This window comes from Bombina bombina, chromosome 8 (assembly GCF_027579735.1).
Source record: "Bombina bombina isolate aBomBom1 chromosome 8, aBomBom1.pri, whole genome shotgun sequence".
Classification (NCBI taxonomy): Eukaryota; Metazoa; Chordata; class Amphibia; order Anura; family Bombinatoridae; genus Bombina; species Bombina bombina.
Genome location: NC_069506.1, coordinates 37,290,938 through 37,313,075, shown reverse-complemented (window position 1 = coordinate 37,313,075; position 22,138 = coordinate 37,290,938). Strand labels below are relative to the sequence as shown.

Genomic DNA, 22,138 nt, shown 5'->3' with positions numbered 1-22,138 from the left:
CTATCTATCTATCTATCTATATATATAACATTTAGTTGTACTTCCAACTATTTAAACATAATATTGCCAATTAAGTCTCCATTTTGTTACAGAAGGGTCTATTGGAACTAGTCATGTTTATGCACTATAAGGATGGATGGATGAGATATAAACTGTATACAAGTACACAAATGTCCTACTTTACCTTGTGAAGGATGAGTGGTGCCGAATGAGCTCTATCACTTTGCCAGTGTTGCTAACAGCGCCATCAGTAAGTAGGAACAGCAGCCGCGGATAACCCCGACATACAGGCTGCCTAATGATCCAATTTAAAGGAGATAAGATGTTTGTTCCACCCATGTCTGCCCGAAGTTTCTTGATGCTTTCACAGGCGATTGCCAAACTTTCCTAAAACAGAAGACATTTTAAGTTAGGTTTTTGTATTAACTGGAAGAACTAAAAATGTTAACATTGATTTTAGACATTCCAGGGCTGTTTCACTAGTTTAAGCCTACATACAGCACACATAAAACCAATGCCCTGTATCTTTCTAAAACATTGCTTATGTGAAACGGATGAATTCCCTGTTTGTATTTCACATCTTATTAACGCTGGTCTCTTGGGAAGCCTTGTCCAGATCCATTGTCAGTGATCTCTAACCTTATGCTGCACTCATTTGTTTTACAAGACACTGCACCTTTAAATCAGTTCTCTATAATCTCATACAATGCAGTCAGTTATTTATCATGTAATCTCACACATAGTTGTGAATAATATATCATGTAATCCTGTATACAGGTGACAGTTATATACAGAGTAATCCTGCATACAGGTGACAGTTATATACAGAGTAATCCTGCATACAGGTGACAGTTATATACAGAGTAATCCTGCATACAGGTGACAGTTATATACAGAGAAATCCTGCATACAGGTGACAGTTATATACAGAGTAATCCTGCATACAGGTGACAGTTATATACAGAGTAATCCTGCATACAGGTGACAGTTATATACAGAGTAATCCTGCATACAGGTGAAAGTTATATACATTGTAATCCTGCATACAGGTGACAGTTATATACAGAGTAATCCTGCATACAGGTGAAAGTTATATACATTGTAATCCTGCATACAGGTGACAGTTATATACAGTGTAATCCTGCATACAGGTGACAGTTATATACAGTGTAATCTCATGTACAGGCGACAGTTATATACAGTGTAATCCCATGTACAAGTGACAGTTATATACTGTGTAATCCCATGTACAAGTCACAGTTATATACTGCATAATCCCATGTACAGGTGAAAGTTATATACTGTGTTACCTTATGTACAAGTCACAGTTATATACTGCATAATCCCATGTACAGGTGAAAGTTATATACTGTGTTATCTTATGTACAGGTTACCTTTATTAATCCTCAATTATATATATAGCTATACAGCCTGTAATGCCACATACAAGAGAGAACTATATAGCCTGTAATGCCACATACAGGTGAGAGCTATATAGCCTGTAATGCCACATACAAGAGAGAACTATATAGCCTGTAATGCCACATACAGGTGAGAGGTATATAGCCTGTAATACCACATACAGGTGAGAGCTATATAGCCTGTAATACCACATACAGGTGAGAGCTATATAGCCCGTAATACCACATACAGGTGAGAGCTATATAGCCTGTAATACCACATACAGGTGAGAACTATATAGCCTGTAATACCACATACAGGTAAGAGCTATATAGCCTGTAATACCACATATAGGTGAGAGCTATATAGCTTGTAATGCCACATATAGATGAGAGCTATATAGCTTGTAATACCACATATAGGTGAGAGCTATATAGCCTGTAAAGTCCCGTATAGGTGAGAGCTATGTGTAATACCACATAGAGGTGAGAGCTATATAGCTTGTAATACCACATACAGGTGAGAGCTATATAGCTTGTAATACCACATACAGGTGAGAGCTATAGAGCCTGTAATACCACATACAGGTGAGACCTATATAGCTTGTAATACAACATACAGGTGAGACCTATATACCTTGTAATACCACATAAAGGTGAGACCTATATAGCTTGTAATACCACATACAGGTGAGAGCTATATAGTGTGTAATACCACATAAAGGTGAGACCTATATAGCTTGTAATACCACATACAGGTGAGACCTATATAGCCTGTAATTCCACATACAGGTGAGACCTATATAGCCTGTAATACCACATACAGGTGAGATCTATATAGCTTGTAATACCACATACAGGTGAGACCTATATAGCCTGTAATTCCACGTACAGGTGAGACCTTTATAGCCTGTAATACCACATACAGGTGAGACCCATTTAGCCTGTAATACCACATACCTGTGGGACCTATATAGCCTGTAATACCACATACAGGTGAGAGCTATATAGCTTGTAATGCCACATACAGGTGAGAGCTATATAGCCTGTAATACCACATACAGGTGAGAGCTATATAGCTTGTAATACCACATACAGGTGAGAGCTAAATAGCTTGTAATACCACATACATGTGAGAGCTTCTGTATATAGCTTGTAATACCACATACAAGTGAGAGCTATATAGCTTGTAATACCATATACAGGTGAGGGCTATATAGCTTGTAATACCACATACAGGTGAGACCTATATAGCCTGTAATTCCACATACAGGTGAGACCTATATAGCTTGTAATACCACATACAGGTGAGACCTATATAGCTTGTAATACCACATACAGGTGAGACCTATATAGCCTGTAATTCCACATACAGATGAGACCTATATAGCCTGTAATACCACATACAGGTGAGACCTATATAGTCTGTAATACCACATACAGGTGAGAGCTATATAGCCTGTAATACCACATATAAGTGAGAGCTATATAGCGTTTAATGTCACATACAGGTAAGAGCTATATAGCCTGTAATACCACATATAGGTGAGAGCTATATAGCTTGTAATGCCACATACAGATGAGAGCTATATAGCTTGTAATACCACATATAGGTGAGAGCTATATAGCCTGTAAAGTCCCATATAGGTGAGAGCTATGTGTAATACCACATACAGGTGAGACCTATATAGCCTGTAATTCCACATACAGGTGAGACCTATATAGCCTGTAATACCACATACAGGTGAGAGCTATATAGCTTGCAATACCACATACAGGTGAGACCTATATAGCCTGTAATTCCACATACAGATGAGACCTATATAGCCTGTAATACCACATACAGGTGAGACCTATATAGCCTGTAATTCCACATACAGGTGAGAGCTATATAGCCTGTAATACCACATATAGGTGAGAGCTATATAGCTTGTAATGCCACATACAGATGAGAGCTATATAGCTTGTAATACCACATATAGGTGAGAGCTATATAGCCTGTAAAGTCCCATATAGGTGAGAGCTATGTGTAATACCACATAGAGGTGAGAGCTATATAGCTTGTAATACCACATATAGGTGAGAGCTATATAGCCTGTAAAGTCCCGTATAGGTGAGAGCTATGTGTAATACCACATAGAGGTGAGAGCTATATAGCTTGTAATACCACATACAGGTGAGAGCTATATAGCTTGTAATACCACATACAGGTGAGAGCTATAGAGCCTGTAATACCACATACAGGTGAGACCTATATAGCTTGTAATACAACATACAGGTGAGACCTATATACCTTGTAATACCACATAAAGGTGAGACCTATATAGCTTGTAATACCACATACAGGTGAGAGCTATATAGCGTGTAATACCACATAAAGGTGAGACCTATATAGCTTGTAATACCACATACAGGTGAGACCTATATAGCCTGTAATTCCACATACAGGTGAGACCTATATAGCCTGTAATACCACATACCTGTGGGACCTATATAGCCTGTAATACCACATACAGGTGAGAGCTATATAGCTTGTAATGCCACATACAGGTGAGAGCTATATAGCCTGTAATACCACATACAGGTGAGAGCTATATAGCTTGTAATACCACATACAGGTGAGAGCTAAATAGCTTGTAATACCACATACATGTGAGAGCTTCTGTATATAGCTTGTAATGCCACATACAGGTGAGAGCTATATAGCCTGTAAAGTCCCATATAGGTGAGAGCTATGTGTAATACCACATACAGGTGAGACCTATATAGCCTGTAATTCCACATACAGGTGAGACCTATATAGCCTGTAATACCACATACAGGTGAGATCTATATAGCTTGTAATACCACATACAGGTGAGACCTATATAGCCTGTAATTCCACGTACAGGTGAGACCTTTATAGCCTGTAATACCACATACAGGTGAGACCCATTTAGCCTGTAATACCACATACCTGTGGGACCTATATAGCCTGTAATACCACATACAGGTGAGAGCTATATAGCTTGTAATGCCACATACAGGTGAGAGCTATATAGCCTGTAATACCACATACAGGTGAGAGCTATATAGCTTGTAATACCACATACAGGTGAGAGCTAAATAGCTTGTAATACCACATACATGTGAGAGCTTCTGTATATAGCTTGTAATACCACATACAAGTGAGAGCTATATAGCTTGTAATACCATATACAGGTGAGGGCTATATAGCTTGTAATACCACATACAGGTGAGACCTATATAGCCTGTAATTCCACATACAGGTGAGACCTATATAGCTTGTAATACCACATACAGGTGAGACCTATATAGCTTGTAATACCACATACAGGTGAGACCTATATAGCCTGTAATTCCACATACAGATGAGACCTATATAGCCTGTAATACCACATACAGGTGAGACCTATATAGCCTGTAATACCACATACAGGTGAGAGCTATATAGCCTGTAATACCACATATAAGTGAGAGCTATATAGCTTTTAATGTCACATACAGGTAAGAGCTATATAGCCTGTAATACCACATATAGGTGAGAGCTATATAGCTTGTAATGCCACATACAGATGAGAGCTATATAGCTTGTAATACCACATATAGGTGAGAGCTATATAGCCTGTAAAGTCCCATATAGGTGAGAGCTATGTGTAATACCACATACAGGTGAGACCTATATAGCCTGTAATTCCACATACAGGTGAGACCTATATAGCCTGTAATACCACATACAGGTGAGAGCTATATAGCTTGCAATACCACATACAGGTGAGACCTATATAGCCTGTAATTCCACATACAGATGAGACCTATATAGCCTGTAATACCACATACAGGTGAGACCAATATAGCCTGTAATTCCACATACAGGTGAGAGCTATATAGCCTGTAATACCACATATAGGTGAGAGCTATATAGCTTGTAATGCCACATACAGATGAGAGCTATATAGCTTGTAATACCACATATAGGTGAGAGCTATATAGCCTGTAAAGTCCCATATAGGTGAGAGCTATGTGTAATACCACATAGAGGTGAGAGCTATATAGCTTGTAATACCACATACAGGTGAGAGCTATATAGCCTGTAATACCACATACAGGTGAGAGCTATATAGTCTGTAATACCACATACAGGTGAGAGCTATTGTATATAGCCTGTAATGCCACATACAGATGAGAGCTATATAGCCTGTAATACCACATACAGGTGAGAGCTATATAGCCTGTAATGCCACATACAGGTGAGATCTATATAGCCTGTAATACCGCATACAAGTGAGAGCTACTGTATATAGCCTGTAATGCCACATACACAGGGCCATCTTTAACACAGGGCAAAAGGGGCAGCTGCCCAGGGCCCAGTTTTTGTTGAGCGGCCCAAGAGTACTAAAAAAAAATTTTTTATTTTTTTTTATGGTTCATACCAGACTGCTGATGTGACATGGGGAACACACACATTCAATCCTAATACTGTCACAGTCAAAAGTACTGTGTTTATATATATTTTTTTTTTAAAACTGTGCCAGTGTCATGTGGCATGCCAAGCTATTGCCATGTGCTGTTTTAGATGTGCACTGTGCAGCACTGAATGCAAAGCCCTAACTCGGTATCCAGCAATTCCCACTGCATCAGAAAAAGTCCTACTGGGGTTACCACTGTTACCAGGTAACTTCTCTGTGGTGGGGATTGTTTCTGGGTAGGGCTGACTGTAGGCGCATGCGGCAGAAAGCTGGAGCGGCAAGGACATGAGGATTTAAGCATCTGTGCTGCTGCATACACTGCTCTCTTCAGTCTTGAGGCTGTGTGACTCATCCCACACTGTATCCATGCAGCCTTGGACAGACAGCATCCTGTCTGCTGGTCCCCTTAGCCCTGCTCTTTCTGCTGTGGCCCTAAGATCAACTAACTGAAGTTTGTTAGGGGAACAGTGCTTTGTAGAAAGGTGTCAGTGGGAAGAATAAGTGAGTGCACACACACCACTCCCCATGCAGCATTGTCTAGTGCAGGGTGAGATGGAACTTATTCCTAGCAAAGAAGTGACATGTGCTGCTGTGGTTGATGTATAGTGTCATGCTGATACTTCACACATTAATGTAAGGTTTATTTTTATAGTTTTTGTTTTCTCTCTGTCTCAGATTTTACAGCTTCCCATAGTAGTTCTGCTGTTCCAGTCAGTAAACTTATATTTGTCTGCACCTCCATGCTTCCTCCTCAGTCTTTACCTTGCTTTGCTCCTGTTGGCTGCCCTAAATCTCTTTAACCAGCTAACCTCACACCAGAATCACATTCAAAAGAATATTAAATGAATCCACAGTGGAGGGATTTATATATTTATTTACTTATTAGTTCTGCTTAGGTCCAGTTTCACATATTGTAATTTATTTCATTTTTTTTAAATGATTAGCCCAGCAGTGGATGATCCACTGCTGGGCTAATAATTTAAAAAAAAAATTGATTTAGTTGTTTTTTGGGATGTTGGGGTGGAAAACGAAATTGCATGGGGGGGCCCAAGAAATTTTTTGCCCAGGGTCCAGTCAATATTAAAGACGGCCCTGCACATACAGATGAGACCTACTGTATATAGCCTGTAATACCACATACAGGTGAGAGCTATATAGCCTGTAATTCCACATACAGATGAGACCTATATAGCCTGTAATACCACATACAGGTGAGACCTATATAGCCTGTAATACCACATACAGGTGAGAGCTATATAGCCTGTAATACCACATATAAGTGAGAGCTATATAGCTTTTAATGTCACATACAGGTAAGAGCTATATAGCCTGTAATACCACATATAGGTGAGAGCTATATAGCTTGTAATGCCACATACAGATGAGAGCTATATAGCTTGTAATACCACATATAGGTGAGAGCTATATAGCCTGTAAAGTCCCATATAGGTGAGAGCTATGTGTAATACCACATACAGGTGAGACCTATATAGCCTGTAATTCCACATACAGGTGAGACCTATATAGCCTGTAATACCACATACAGGTGAGAGCTATATAGCTTGCAATACCACATACAGGTGAGACCTATATAGCCTGTAATTCCACATACAGATGAGACCTATATAGCCTGTAATACCACATACAGGTGAGACCAATATAGCCTGTAATTCCACATACAGGTGAGAGCTATATAGCCTGTAATACCACATATAGGTGAGAGCTATATAGCTTGTAATGCCACATACAGATGAGAGCTATATAGCTTGTAATACCACATATAGGTGAGAGCTATATAGCCTGTAAAGTCCCATATAGGTGAGAGCTATGTGTAATACCACATAGAGGTGAGAGCTATATAGCTTGTAATACCACATACAGGTGAGAGCTATATAGCCTGTAATACCACATACAGGTGAGAGCTATATAGTCTGTAATACCACATACAGGTGAGAGCTATTGTATATAGCCTGTAATGCCACATACAGATGAGAGCTATATAGCCTGTAATACCACATACAGGTGAGAGCTATATAGCCTGTAATGCCACATACAGGTGAGATCTATATAGCCTGTAATACCGCATACAAGTGAGAGCTACTGTATATAGCCTGTAATGCCACATACACAGGGCCATCTTTAACACAGGGCAAAAGGGGCAGCTGCCCAGGGCCCAGTTTTTGTTGAGCGGCCCAAGAGTACTAAAAAAAAATTTTTTATTTTTTTTTATGGTTCATACCAGACTGCTGATGTGACATGGGGAACACACACATTCAATCCTAATACTGTCACAGTCAAAAGTACTGTGTTTATATATATTTTTTTTTTAAAACTGTGCCAGTGTCATGTGGCATGCCAAGCTATTGCCATGTGCTGTTTTAGATGTGCACTGTGCAGCACTGAATGCAAAGCCCTAACTCGGTATCCAGCAATTCCCACTGCATCAGAAAAAGTCCTACTGGGGTTACCACTGTTACCAGGTAACTTCTCTGTGGTGGGGATTGTTTCTGGGTAGGGCTGACTGTAGGCGCATGCGGCAGAAAGCTGGAGCGGCAAGGACATGAGGATTTAAGCATCTGTGCTGCTGCATACACTGCTCTCTTCAGTCTTGAGGCTGTGTGACTCATCCCACACTGTATCCATGCAGCCTTGGACAGACAGCATCCTGTCTGCTGGTCCCCTTAGCCCTGCTCTTTCTGCTGTGGCCCTAAGATCAACTAACTGAAGTTTGTTAGGGGAACAGTGCTTTGTAGAAAGGTGTCAGTGGGAAGAATAAGTGAGTGCACACACACCACTCCCCATGCAGCATTGTCTAGTGCAGGGTGAGATGGAACTTATTCCTAGCAAAGAAGTGACATGTGCTGCTGTGGTTGATGTATAGTGTCATGCTGATACTTCACACATTAATGTAAGGTTTATTTTTATAGTTTTTGTTTTCTCTCTGTCTCAGATTTTACAGCTTCCCATAGTAGTTCTGCTGTTCCAGTCAGTAAACTTATATTTGTCTGCACCTCCATGCTTCCTCCTCAGTCTTTACCTTGCTTTGCTCCTGTTGGCTGCCCTAAATCTCTTTAACCAGCTAACCTCACACCAGAATCACATTCAAAAGAATATTAAATGAATCCACAGTGGAGGGATTTATATATTTATTTACTTATTAGTTCTGCTTAGGTCCAGTTTCACATATTGTAATTTATTTCATTTTTTTTAAATGATTAGCCCAGCAGTGGATGATCCACTGCTGGGCTAATAATTTAAAAAAAAAATTGATTTAGTTGTTTTTTGGGATGTTGGGGTGGAAAACGAAATTGCATGGGGGGGCCCAAGAAATTTTTTGCCCAGGGTCCAGTCAATATTAAAGACGGCCCTGCACATACAGATGAGACCTACTGTATATAGCCTGTAATACCACATACAGGTGAGAGCTATATAGCCTGTAATACCACATACAGGTGAGAGCTATATAGCCTGTAATGCCACATACAGATGAGAGCTATATACTATGTAGCCCCACAGTTATAACGCTGGCAATGCTACATACAAGTGACAGTTATATATCATGTTATCCTGCATATAGATACAGTTATATACAGTTTAATCTCATGTACAGGCGACAGTTATATACAGTGTAATCCCATGTACAGGTAACAGTTATATACTGTGTATTCCCATGTACAGTTGACACTTAGTACAAGTGACAGTTATATACTGTGTAATCCCATGTACAAGTCACAGTTATATACTGCATAATCCCATGTACAGGTGAAAGTTATATACTGTGTTACCTCATGTACAGGTTACCTATATTAATTCTCAGTTATATATATAGCTATACAGCCTGTAATGCCACATACAAGAGAGAACTATATAGCCTGTAATGCCACATACAGGTGAGAGCTATATAGCCTGTAATACCACATACAGGTGAGAGCTTTAAAGCTTGTAATACCACATACAGGTGAGAGCTATATAGCTTGTAATACCACATACAGGTGAGACCTATATAGCCTGTAATACCACATACAGGTGAGAGCTATATAGCCTGTAATACCACATACAGGTGAGACCTATATAGCTTGTAATATCACATACAGGTGAGACCTATATAGCTTGTAATATCACATACAGGTGAGAGCTATATAGCCTGTAATTCCACATACAGGTGAGACCTATATAGCCTGTAATACCACATACAGGTGAGACCTATATAGCTTGTAATACCACATACAGGTAAGAGCTATATAGCCTGTAATTCCACATACAGGTGAGACCTTTATAGCCTGTAATACCACATACAGGTAAGACCTATATATCCTGTAATACCACATACATGTGGGACCTATATAGCCTGTAATACCACATATAAGTGAGAGCTATATAGCTTCTAATGTCACATACAGGTAAGAGCTATTTAGCCTGTAATACCACATACAGGTGAGAGCTATATAGCTTGTAATGCCACATACAGGTGAGAGCTATATAGCTTGTAATACCACATACAGGTGAGAGCTATATAGCCTGTAATACCACATAGAGGTGAGAGCTATATAGCCTGTAATACCACATACAGTTAAAAGCTATATAGCTTGTAATACCACATACAGATGAGAGCTTCTCTATATAGCTTGTAATACCACATACAGGTGAGAGCTATATAGCCTGTAATACCACATACAAGTGAGAGCTATATAGCTTGTAATACCATATTCAGGTGACAGCTATATAGCTTGTAATACCACATACAGGTGAGACCTATATAGCCTGTAATTCCACATACAGATGAGAACTATATAGCCTGTAATACCACATACAGGTGAGACCTATATAGCCTGTAATTCCACATACAGATGAGAACTATATAGCCTGTAATACCACATACAGGTGAGACCTATATAGCTTGTAATACCACATACAGGTGAGAGCTATATAGCTTGTAATACCACATACAGGTGAGACCTATATAGCCTGTAATACCACATACAGATGAGAGCTTCTCTATATAGCTTGTAATTCCACATACAGATGAGACCTATATAGCCTGTAATACTACATACAGGTGAGAGCTATATAGCCTGTAATACCACATATAAGTGAGAGCTATATAGCTTGTAATGTCACATACAGGTAAGAGCTATATAGCCTGTAATACCACATATAGGTGAGAGCTATATAGCTTGTAATGCCACATATAGATGAGAGCTATATAGCTTGTAATACCACATATAGGTGAGAGCTATATAGCCTGTAAAGTCCCGTATAGGTGAGAGCTATGTGTAATACCACATAGAGGTGAGAGCTATATAGCTTGTAATACCACATACAGGTAAGAGCTATATAGCCTGTAATACCACATATAGGTGAGAGCTATATAGCTTGTAATGCCACATATAGATGAGAGCTATATAGCTTGTAATACCACATATAGGTGAGAGCTATATAGCCTGTAAAGTCCCGTATAGGTGAGAGCTATGTGTAATACCACATAGAGGTGAGAGCTATATAGCTTGTAATACCACATACAGGTGAGAGCTATATAGTCTGTAATATCACATACAGGTGAGAGCTACTGTATATAGCTTGTAATGCCACATACAGATGAGAGCTATATAACCTGTAATTCCACATACAGGTGAGACCTATATAGCCTGTAATACCACATACAAGTGAGAGCTATATAGCCTGTAATATCACATACAGGTGAGACCTATATAGCCTGTAATACCACATACAGGTGAGACCTATATAGCCTGTAATACCACATACAAGTGAGAGCTATATAGCCTGTAATATCACATACAGGTGAGACCTATATAGCCTGTAATGCCACATACAGATGAGACCTATATAGCCTGTAATTCCACATACAGGTGAGAGCTATATAGCCTGTAATACCACATACAAGTGAGAGCTACTGTATATAGCCTGTAATACCACATACAGATGAGACCTACTGTATATAGCCTGTAATACCACATACAGATGAGACCTACTGTATATAGCCTGTAATACCAGATCCAGGTGAGAGCTATATAGCCTGTAATACCACATACAGGTGACAGCTATATAGCCTGTAATGTCACATACAGATGAGAGTTATATACCCTGTAATGCCACATACAGATGAGAGCTATATACTATGTAGCCCCACAGTTATAACGATGGCAATGCCACATACAGGTGAAAGTTATATATCATGTTATCCCGCATATAGATGCAGTTATATACTCTGTAATCATACATTTAGGTGACATAAATGCTGTAATTTCACACAGGTGACAGGTATCTTTTATGTAATCCAAGATACAGGGCGAAGCTATACACCTTATAGTTTCATGTACAGGTGAAATTCTCCCCTATACAGGGGGCAGTTACATACTGTATAATCCAAAATATAGGTGGCCATTATATGCCAGGTCACTCCTTCTCCACTACATCTAACCACGACTGCTCCCAATGCAACAACCTCAGCATCAGTCTCCCATTACACGAACTTGTCCCACTAACTAGCCTTATTTTGTGTTTATGATAGAGTTGGCTGTTTTACAGAAGGTAAGTTTTGTAATTTTCATTTGTTTGCTCTTTATGGTTTTTAACATGTTTTTGTGATACCAGTAAAGTTTATAATGAAACCTGTTCTATGCTGCAAGATGTTTGTTGTAAAATAGAAGCAGCTCCATTGATATCAATGCAACTGAAATCCACTAAGGGAAGGATTACAAGTGGAGCGCTAAATATTGATTGCGTGCAACCAATATTAGTGATGCACTGAGTCATACCAGCACACACTAATGTATTACAAGTTAAGTTCCACTGAGAAATACCAGCACACACTAATGTATTACAAGTTAAGCGCAATGCAAACGCGAGTTCGCATTTCTAGGAAGCAATGGGCTCATGAGAGCGCGCTTTCATAGTCTCCAATGAGAGCCTCGTTCTGATGCCGTCCAGAGACGGCATCAGAACCTAAGCACAGCGAAGTGGGTAAGTAACGCAGCGATGGGAGCAAATATAAATAAATTAGCGCTCCACTTGTAAACTAGCCCTAAATCGACATGAATTACAGTTTTCGAACAGCAGCAAATTTGCAGCAACATTTTTCAGCAACTAATTAGTTTCACTAATGAATTTTATTGAGTCAAATCCATTGTTGCAGATATATGTGTTCCTGTTAGAAAAAAACGGTGTAGGACTGAGATCTGGTCCAACGCTACCATCGCTGTTCGAACTGGTCTGCACACACAAATGGGACTACACATCCAAAATCTTTGTTTGTTTATTTATTTATTTATTTATTTATTTATTTATCACACTGGGATATTGAACCATTTGACAGCCTTGTGACAGATTGCAAACTAATTACACAAGGAATTCCCTTTCCATAATCCTTATACTAATACATGGGGATTAAGAACATCTATATATAGACAGACGGCTATCCTGGATATGAAACCAGACTACGGATTTAATCCTTTGGCTGATAGAGACGGCTGTGATGCATTGGTATGCAATTAGTTATAGCCCTCTCTGGCAGACAAGGGGTTAATGCACTCTATGATGATGAAGCAGAGAGTGGCGGTTGAGTGTTTTTCTTCACCATCAAATTTGTATCAATATTTCATGAAAATCTGCAGTCAATGAAAAGCAGAGTTAATAATCACTGACTTTTAAAAACCACTTTACTCAGATGTAAATGCGTACAAGTCAGTTCTTGTAACTAACTAGACATCGGATTTCTGGCATTTGTAAAATAAATTATAATTAGTGGTTACCGCATATCTACAGAGATAAGACAACAATTCCTTCATTAGTTTTGTAATTAAAAGTCTGTATTTATTTTCTACTGCAAGAAAAAATCATTATGAAACATTAGTAAAAGGCAAAATAATTTAGAAAATGTATCTATTAAAATTTACATTGTTTTATAATTGTATTTTAAATGATGATGATGATGACAATATACTACTTTTGAAAAGCCACCAACAGCTCTGATTGTAGCTAACACTTAGGACCATTAACCCCTTAATGACCACAGCACTTTTCCATTTTCTGTCCGTTTGGGACCAAGGCTATTTTTACATTTCTGCAGTGTTTGTGTTTAGCTGTAATTTTCCTCTTACTCATTTACTGTACCCACACATATTATATACCGTTTTTCTCGCCATTAAATGGGATTTCTAAAGATACCATTATTTTCATCATATCTTATAATTTACTATAAAAAAAATTATAAAATATGAGGAAAAAATGGAAAAAAACGCAGTTTTTCTAACTTTGACCCCCAAAATCTGTTACAAATCTACAACCACCAAAAAACACCCATGCTAAATAGTTTCTAAATTTTGTCCTGAGTTTAGAAATACCCAATGTTTACACGTTCTTTGCTTTTTTTGCAAGTTATAGGGCAATAAATACAAGTAGCACTTTGCTATTTCCAAACCACTTTTTTTCAAAATTAGCGCTAGTTACATTGGGACACTGATATCTGTCTGGAATCCCTGAATATCCCTTGACATGTATATATATTTTTTTAGAAGACATCCCAAAGTATTGATCTAGGCCCATTTTAGTATATTTCATGCCACCATTTCACTACCAAATGCGATCAAATAAAAAAAAATGTTCACTTTTTCACAAATGTTTTCACAAACTTTAGGTTTCTCATTGAAATTATTTACAAACAACTTGTGCAATTATGGCATACATGGTTGTAAATGTTTCTCTGGGATCCCCTTTGTTAAAAAATAGCAGACATATATGGCTTTGGCATCGCTTTTTGGTATTTAGAAGGCCGCTAAATGCCGCTGCGCACCACACGTGTATTATGCCCAGCAGTGAAGGGGTTAATTAGGGAGCATGTAGGGAGCTTGTAGTTTTAATTTTAGCTTTAGTGTAGTGTAGTAGACAACCCAAAGTATTGATCTAGGCCCATTTTGGTATATTTCATGCTACCATTTCACCGCCAAATGCGAACAAATAAAAATAAAACGTAAAATTTTCCCAATTTTAGGTTTCTCACTAAAATTATTTACAAACAGCTTGTGCAATTATGGCATAAATGGTTGTAAAAGCTTCTCTGGGATCCCCTTTGTTCAGAAATAGCAGACATATATGGCTTTGGCTTTGCTTTTTGGTAATTAGAAGGCAGCTAAATGCCGCTGCGCACCATACGTGTATAATGCCCAGCAGTGAAGGGGTTAATTAGGGAGCTTTTAGGGAGCTTGCAGGGTTAATTTTAGCTTTAGTGTAGGTATCAACCTCCCACATGACACATCACACCCCCAGATCCCTCCCAAACAGCTCTCTTCCCTCCCCCACCCCACAATTGTCCCCGCCATCTTAAGTACTGGCAGTAAGTCTGCCAGTACTAAAATAAGAGGGGTTTTTTTGGGGGGGGGGGTTAAATAATAATTCTGTTCTGTAGTATCCTCCCTTAGCCCCCAACCTCCCTGATCCCCCCCAAACAGCTCTCTAACCCCCCTCTCTCTGCCTTATTGCGCCATATTGGGTACTGGCAGCTGTCTGCCAGTGCCCAGTTTGAAATCAAATATGGTTATTTTTATTTATTTTTAAAAAAATACTATTTTCTGTAGTGTAGCTGCCCTCCCTCAACCCCCAATCCCCCAACCCCTGCCAGATATGCTAAATATTTTTTAAATGCCCACCCTCACTCCCACCGAGTACCACCTTGTGCTCCCACCATTGTTCCATAGTGTAGGTTCCCACCCGCCCATGCGCGCGCACCTGCTCCCGTGTATGCGCGCGCACCCGCGCGCGCACCCGCACTCAATCCCGCCCCCCTTCCCACCGATGGCCACCCACCCGCCTCCCTGGGTAAGCTCCCACCAACGAACATGGCCATCAATGGCCGATGCAGAGAGGGCCACAGGGTGGCTCTCTCTGCATCGGACGGCTAAAAAATGTTATAGCAGGATGCCTCAATATCGAGGCATCACTGCTATAACATGAAAGCAGTTGGAAGTGATCAGGATCGCTTCCACTGCTTTCAAAGACCAACGACGTACGGGGTACGTCCTTGGTCATTAACTGCATTTTTTTGCAGGACGTACCCCATACGTCGTTGGTCGTTAAGGGATTAAAGGAACATAAAACCCATTTTTTTTCCTTTTGTGATTCAGATAGAGCATACAGTTTTAAACAATTTTCCAATTCACTTCTTTTATCTAATTTGCTTGGTTCCCTTGGTATTATTTGCTGAAAAGGGGACCTAGGTAGGCTCAGGAGCTAAGTGCTGGCTGCTAATTGGTGGATACACATATATTCCTCTTGTGATTAGCTTACCAATGTGATCCGCTAGTGTATTACTGCTCCTTCAAGAAAGGATACCAAAGGAATTAAGCAAATTTGATAATAGAATCAAATTGGAAGTTGTTTACAAATGTATGTTCTATCTGAATCATAAATTGTTTTGGAGGGTTTCATGTCCCTTTAATGCTGCCAATTATATAAAATAGCATAGGCTAGATATGTGTGCAGGAGAAATAAATATGGACAAATCATTTATTAGCTTCAGAGCAAATTTGTTTATAAAATTAGTTAACAAACTTTCAGGTAGATTACAAGTTATGGGTGCAACGAAGTGCGAAACGAATGCAACAAAAGTTGCGTTATTTCACCCTCGATAGCGCTGCCATTACAAGTTTTGAAACAGCCGGCTTGTGCGTACAATATGGTTGTGTTGAGCTTCATACCGCACAAAATACAAGCGCTGTTTTGATGTGGTCATGCACGCTTTCCTTATAGACATCAATGGGGAGAGCGGGTTAGAAAAAATCCTAATACCTGCGATCGCGGAATGAAATACTCCGTAACGCAGCCCCATTGATGTCTATGGGGGGGGGGGGGAGTTAAGTTTAAACCTAACACCCTAACATAAACCCCAAGTCTAAACACTCCTAATCTGCCACCCCGACATTGCCGACACCTACAGTTACAATTATTAACTAAATAATACCTATTTAAAACTAAATGCATACTTACCTGTGAAATAAAACCTAAGCTAGCTACAATATACCTAATAGTTATATTGTAGCTAGCTTAGGTTTTATTTTTATTTCACAGGTAAGTTTGTATTTATTTTAACTTAGTAGACTAGTTAGTAAATAGTTATTAACTATTTACTAACTACCTAGTTAAAATAAATACAAACTTACCTGTGAAATAAAACCTAAGCTAGCTACAATATAACTAATAGTTATATTGTAGCTAGCTTAGGTTTTATTTTTATTTCACAGGTAAGTTTGTATTTATTTTAACTAGGTAGACTAGTTAGTAAATAGTTATTAACTATTTACTAACTACCTAGTTAAAATAAATACCCTGTAAAATAAAACCTAACCTGCCTTACACTAAAAACTAACATTACAAAAATAAAAAACACTAAAATTACAAAAAAATAAAAAACCTACCATTACAAAAATAACAAACAAAATTATCAAAAACAATAAAAATGATTCCTATTCTAAAACCCTTTAAAAAAAAACCAATCCAAAATAAAAAACCCTAATCTATAATAAACTAAAAGGACCTTTTGTAGGGCATTGCCCTAAAGATAACAGTTTTTTCCTACAAAAGAAAAACAAACACCACCTAACAGTATACAAACCCCCACCCCCTAAACCCACAAAATAAAAATAAAGTAAAACCTAATCTACCCATTGCCCTGAAAAGGGCATTTGTATGGGCATTGCCCTTAAAAGGGCATTCAGCTCTTTTGCTGCCCATTAAAAATAAAAAAATGGTTATTCTAGAAAGAAAAACTCACCCAAAAACGAAAAAAAAAAAACAAATTATCCAAAATAATAACAATTATTCTTATTCTAATACCCATTTTTAAAAAAAACACCCCAAAATAAAAAATAAAAAAACACCCACCTAATCTATACTAAACTACCAATGGCCCTTAAAAGGGCATTGCCCTAAAGAAATCAGCTCTTTTTCTAAAAAAAATACAAAGACCCACTAACATTACAAACCCCCACCCCCCCCAAAACCACAAAATAAAAAAACTATCTAAAAAAACCTAATCTACCCATTGCCCTGAAAATTGAATTTAGCTCTTTTTATTGCCCTTAAAATGGCATTTTAAGAAATGCCCAACCCCTAATCTAAAAAAAAAAAAACACCCAAAAAAACTTAAAAAAACCTAACACTAACTCCTCTTTAGGTACTCACAGTTGCTGAAGTCCCGCTTGAAGGATCTTCATCCTGGCGGCTCCATCTTCATCCAGGCGGCTCTATCTTCATCCAGGCTGCATCTTCTATATTCATCCCGGAGGCGTCTTCTATCTTCCTCCCAGCGGCGCGGAGCGAGTCTATCCTAAAGATATCCAGCGCAGAGCATCCTCTTCATACGGTCACCGCCATATACTGAATCTTCAATGCAAGGGAGCCTTTTCAAAATGCTTGCATTCCTATTAGCTGGTTTGATTTTGGAAATTCAAATCAATATATAATACAGGGAAATTGTAATTTTAATATAAAGTTAGGGGGGGCCGTTAGGTTTAGGGGTTACTAGTTTAAATTAGTTTATAGTAATGTGGGGGCTTTCGGTTTAGGGGTTAATAGTTTAATTTAGTATATTTCGCTGTCGGGGGCTTGCGGTTTAGGGGTTAATAGGTTTATCATAGGGGTTAATAACTTTAGTAAAGTGGGGCGATGTGGGTGGACAGCAGATTAGGGGTTAATAATATTTAAATAGTTTTTGCGATACGAGAGTACGGCGGTTTAGGGGTTAATAACTTAATTATAGTGGTGACAATGTCGGGGAGCAGCGGAATAGGGGTTAATACATTTTATTAGTGGTGGCAATGTCGGGAGCGGCAGATTAGGGGTTAATAACTTTAATATAGTATTTGCGATGCAGGAGGGCCTGGGTTTAGGGGTTAATAGGTAGTTTATGGGTGTTAGTGTACTTTGTAACACTTTAGTTATGAGTTTTATGTAACAGTTTTGTTGCGTAAAACTCATAACTACTGCTCTCAGATGGCGGTACGGATCTTGTCGGTATAGGGTGTAAAGCAAGCTTTTTAGCCTCACTGCAAAACTTGTAATGGCTGCGCTATGGAAGTTCCATGAAAAAATTAGATATGTGCATGGCGAAAAAATTCGGTTCAGTTCGGTTCGAATCGATTCGGATTTTTTTGAATTTCGGTTCGGATCAATTTGAATTCGGAAAAATTTGAATCAATTCGGTTTGGATTTGTTTCGGATTTATTCGGATTCGAATAAATTCAGCTGGATTCGGTTTGATTCGGAAATTCGGAATTCGGTGGGATATCTTGTGTATTAGACTAGTATTATGTACTGTATATTAGGTGTAACTCATAGCAGAGTGATGTAACCTAATATACTGTACAATACTAGTGTAATCCATGGCCATCCGAATCTACCGAATAAATCCGAACTAATTCAGATTTATTCGGTAAATTCGGCACTATTTTAATTTGGAAATCCGAATCGATCCGAATCACGAATTTTACGAATTCGGACGAATTTCCGAATCGATCCAAAACGAATCGCACATGTCTAGAAAAAATGTAATTTTTACGAGTTCAGGACTGACGTTGCGTTACAGTCTTAAAGGCTTGCGGTACAGCTATACCAACAAGACTTGTAATGGCTGCATTGCTGTTTTAACGCTGAAATGACATTTTTTTCAGCGTTAAAAGACGAACGCACAACTCGTAATCTACCTGTTTGTTAAGAATATAAAGTGACCACACTGACCCCCTTCAACTTCTACTCTGAATACCACAAAAATACTGGACAATTTGTGTGTGACTGGACACAAAGGTCTGTGGGGTCACACAATGCCCCCTCAAAAGCTTTGCATTAGACACTACTCTTCATCACACATGTATATTTTTCACAGCTGAGCAGTCATTTTACCCCTTGGATGCCAATAACATACAAATAATATGTTTACTTATTTAGCTGCCAGTAACACATAAAATAGAAGTCATTTGACTGACTTTTTCCTGCTAAATATTTGTAGTGCATTGAGGCATAGGAGGCTTCTAATATTTACGTAACAAACAGGGGGCTAAATTGCAAGGGGAGCGCTAATTATCGCTCCTGCTTGCGTGTCATCTCTGCTAGAAGTAAGATTTTTACGTGCATCGTTTAATAAGTTAAAAGTAAGAAGTTTTCGCACAAGCGCTAAAAAAATGCATGCAAAAAGCTAAACTTTGAATATCGCATTCATGTTAACATATTCCAACATAAACTCCAAAGTGGAAAAAAAACACACCCAGCAAGTAGCGCAAATCTGATCGAAATTTCTCAAGTGTGCTAACCCGACATAAAACATTTCACATTACAATGTTCTTCACATAGCACATGTTCTATTTATTCACAAATATATATTGTGTGTATATATATATATATATATATATATATATATATATATATATATATATACATATATACATATATATATTAAACATTTGGTAAAATAGATAGATAGATAGATAGATAGATATATAGATAGATAGATAGATTTATACATAATTATATATAGGTATAGGTAAAGATGTGAGTATCTATACACTGATGTGTAGGCTGCACAGCATAATGATGTAAGTATCTATACACTGATGAGTATGATGCACTGTATAATGATGTGAGTATCTATACACTGATGAGTATGCTGCAATGTATAATGATGTGAGTATCTATACACTGATGACTATGCTGCATTGTATAATGATGTGAGTATCTATACACTAATGAGTATGCTGCACTGTATAATGATGTGAGTATCTATACACTGATGACTATGCTGCATTGTATAATGATGTGAGTATAAATACACTGATGAGTATGATGTGTACTATAATGATGTGAGTATCTGTATACTAATGTGTATGCTGCACTGTATAATGATGTGAGTATCTATACACTGATGAGTATGCTGCATTGTATAATAATGTGAGTATCTATACACTGATAAGTATGCAGCACAGTATAATGATGTGAGTATCTATACACTGATGAGTATGCGTTGCTGTATAATGATGTGAGTGTCTATACACTGATGAGTATGCTGACACTGATGAGTATGCTGTGCAGTATAATGATGTGAGTATCTATATACTGATGTGCATGCTGCACTGTATAATGATGTGAATATCTATACACTGATGAGTATGCTATGCAGTATAATGATGTGAGTATCTATCTATACAATGATGAACATGCTGTGCAGTATTATGATGTGGGTATATATATACACTGATGAGTATGTTGTGCAGTACAAATGATGTGAGTATCTATACACTGATGAGTATGCAAACTGGTGATAACTATATATCATATAATCCCACATAAAAGTGGTAGTTATATAGTCTGTAATGCCACATACTATGTAATCCCACATACAGGGACAGTTACATAGGATGCAATGTGACATACAGGTGCCAGCTATATATAATGTAATCCCATATACAGGTACCAGCAGGATACTATGTAATCCCATATAAAAGGGAGCAGTTATATACAGTGTAATTGCACATACAAGTGACATAACTATATATCATATAATCCCACATAAAAGTGGTAGTTATATAGTCTGTAATGCCACATACTATGTAATCCCACATACAGGGACAGTTACATAGGATGCAATGTGACATACAGGTGCCAGCTATATATAATGTAATCCCATATACAGGTACCAGCAGGATACTATGTAATCCCATATAAAAGGGAGCAGTTATATACAGTGTAATTGCACATACAAGTGACAGTTATATACAGTGTAATTGCACATACAGATACCAGTTATATACCATGTAATCTCACATACAGGTGACAGTTATATACTATGTAATCTCACATACAAGTGACAGTTATATACCATGTAATCTCACATACAGGTGACAGTTATATACTATGTAATCTCACATACAAGTGACAGTTATATACCATGTAATCTCACATACAGGTGATGGTTATATACTATGTAATCCCACATACAGGTGACAGTTATATACCGTGTAATCTCACATACAGGTGACGGTTATATACTGTGTAATCTCACATACAGGTGACAGTTATATACCATGCAATCTCACATACAGATGACAGTTATATACCATGTAATCTCACATACAGGTGACAGTTATATACTATGTAATCTCACATACAAGTGACAGTTATATACCATGTAATCTCACATACAGGTGACGGTTATATACTATGTAATCCCACATACAGGTGACAGTTATATACCGTGTAATCTCACATACA

The 22,138-nt window shown here is 38.2% G+C and overlaps 1 protein-coding gene across 1 annotated transcript in view; it reads right to left on the bottom strand.

The window, feature by feature from the left end:
• The window catches only part of VWA5B1 (von Willebrand factor A domain containing 5B1), a 264,188-nt gene that overhangs the window by 115,765 nt on the left and 126,285 nt on the right, over window positions 1-22,138 (bottom strand). The window contains exon 9 of the mRNA XM_053689852.1: window positions 185-387. Within this exon, the coding sequence (XP_053545827.1) occupies window positions 185-387 (203 nt within the window). The remainder of the gene's footprint in view (window positions 1-184; window positions 388-22,138) is intronic.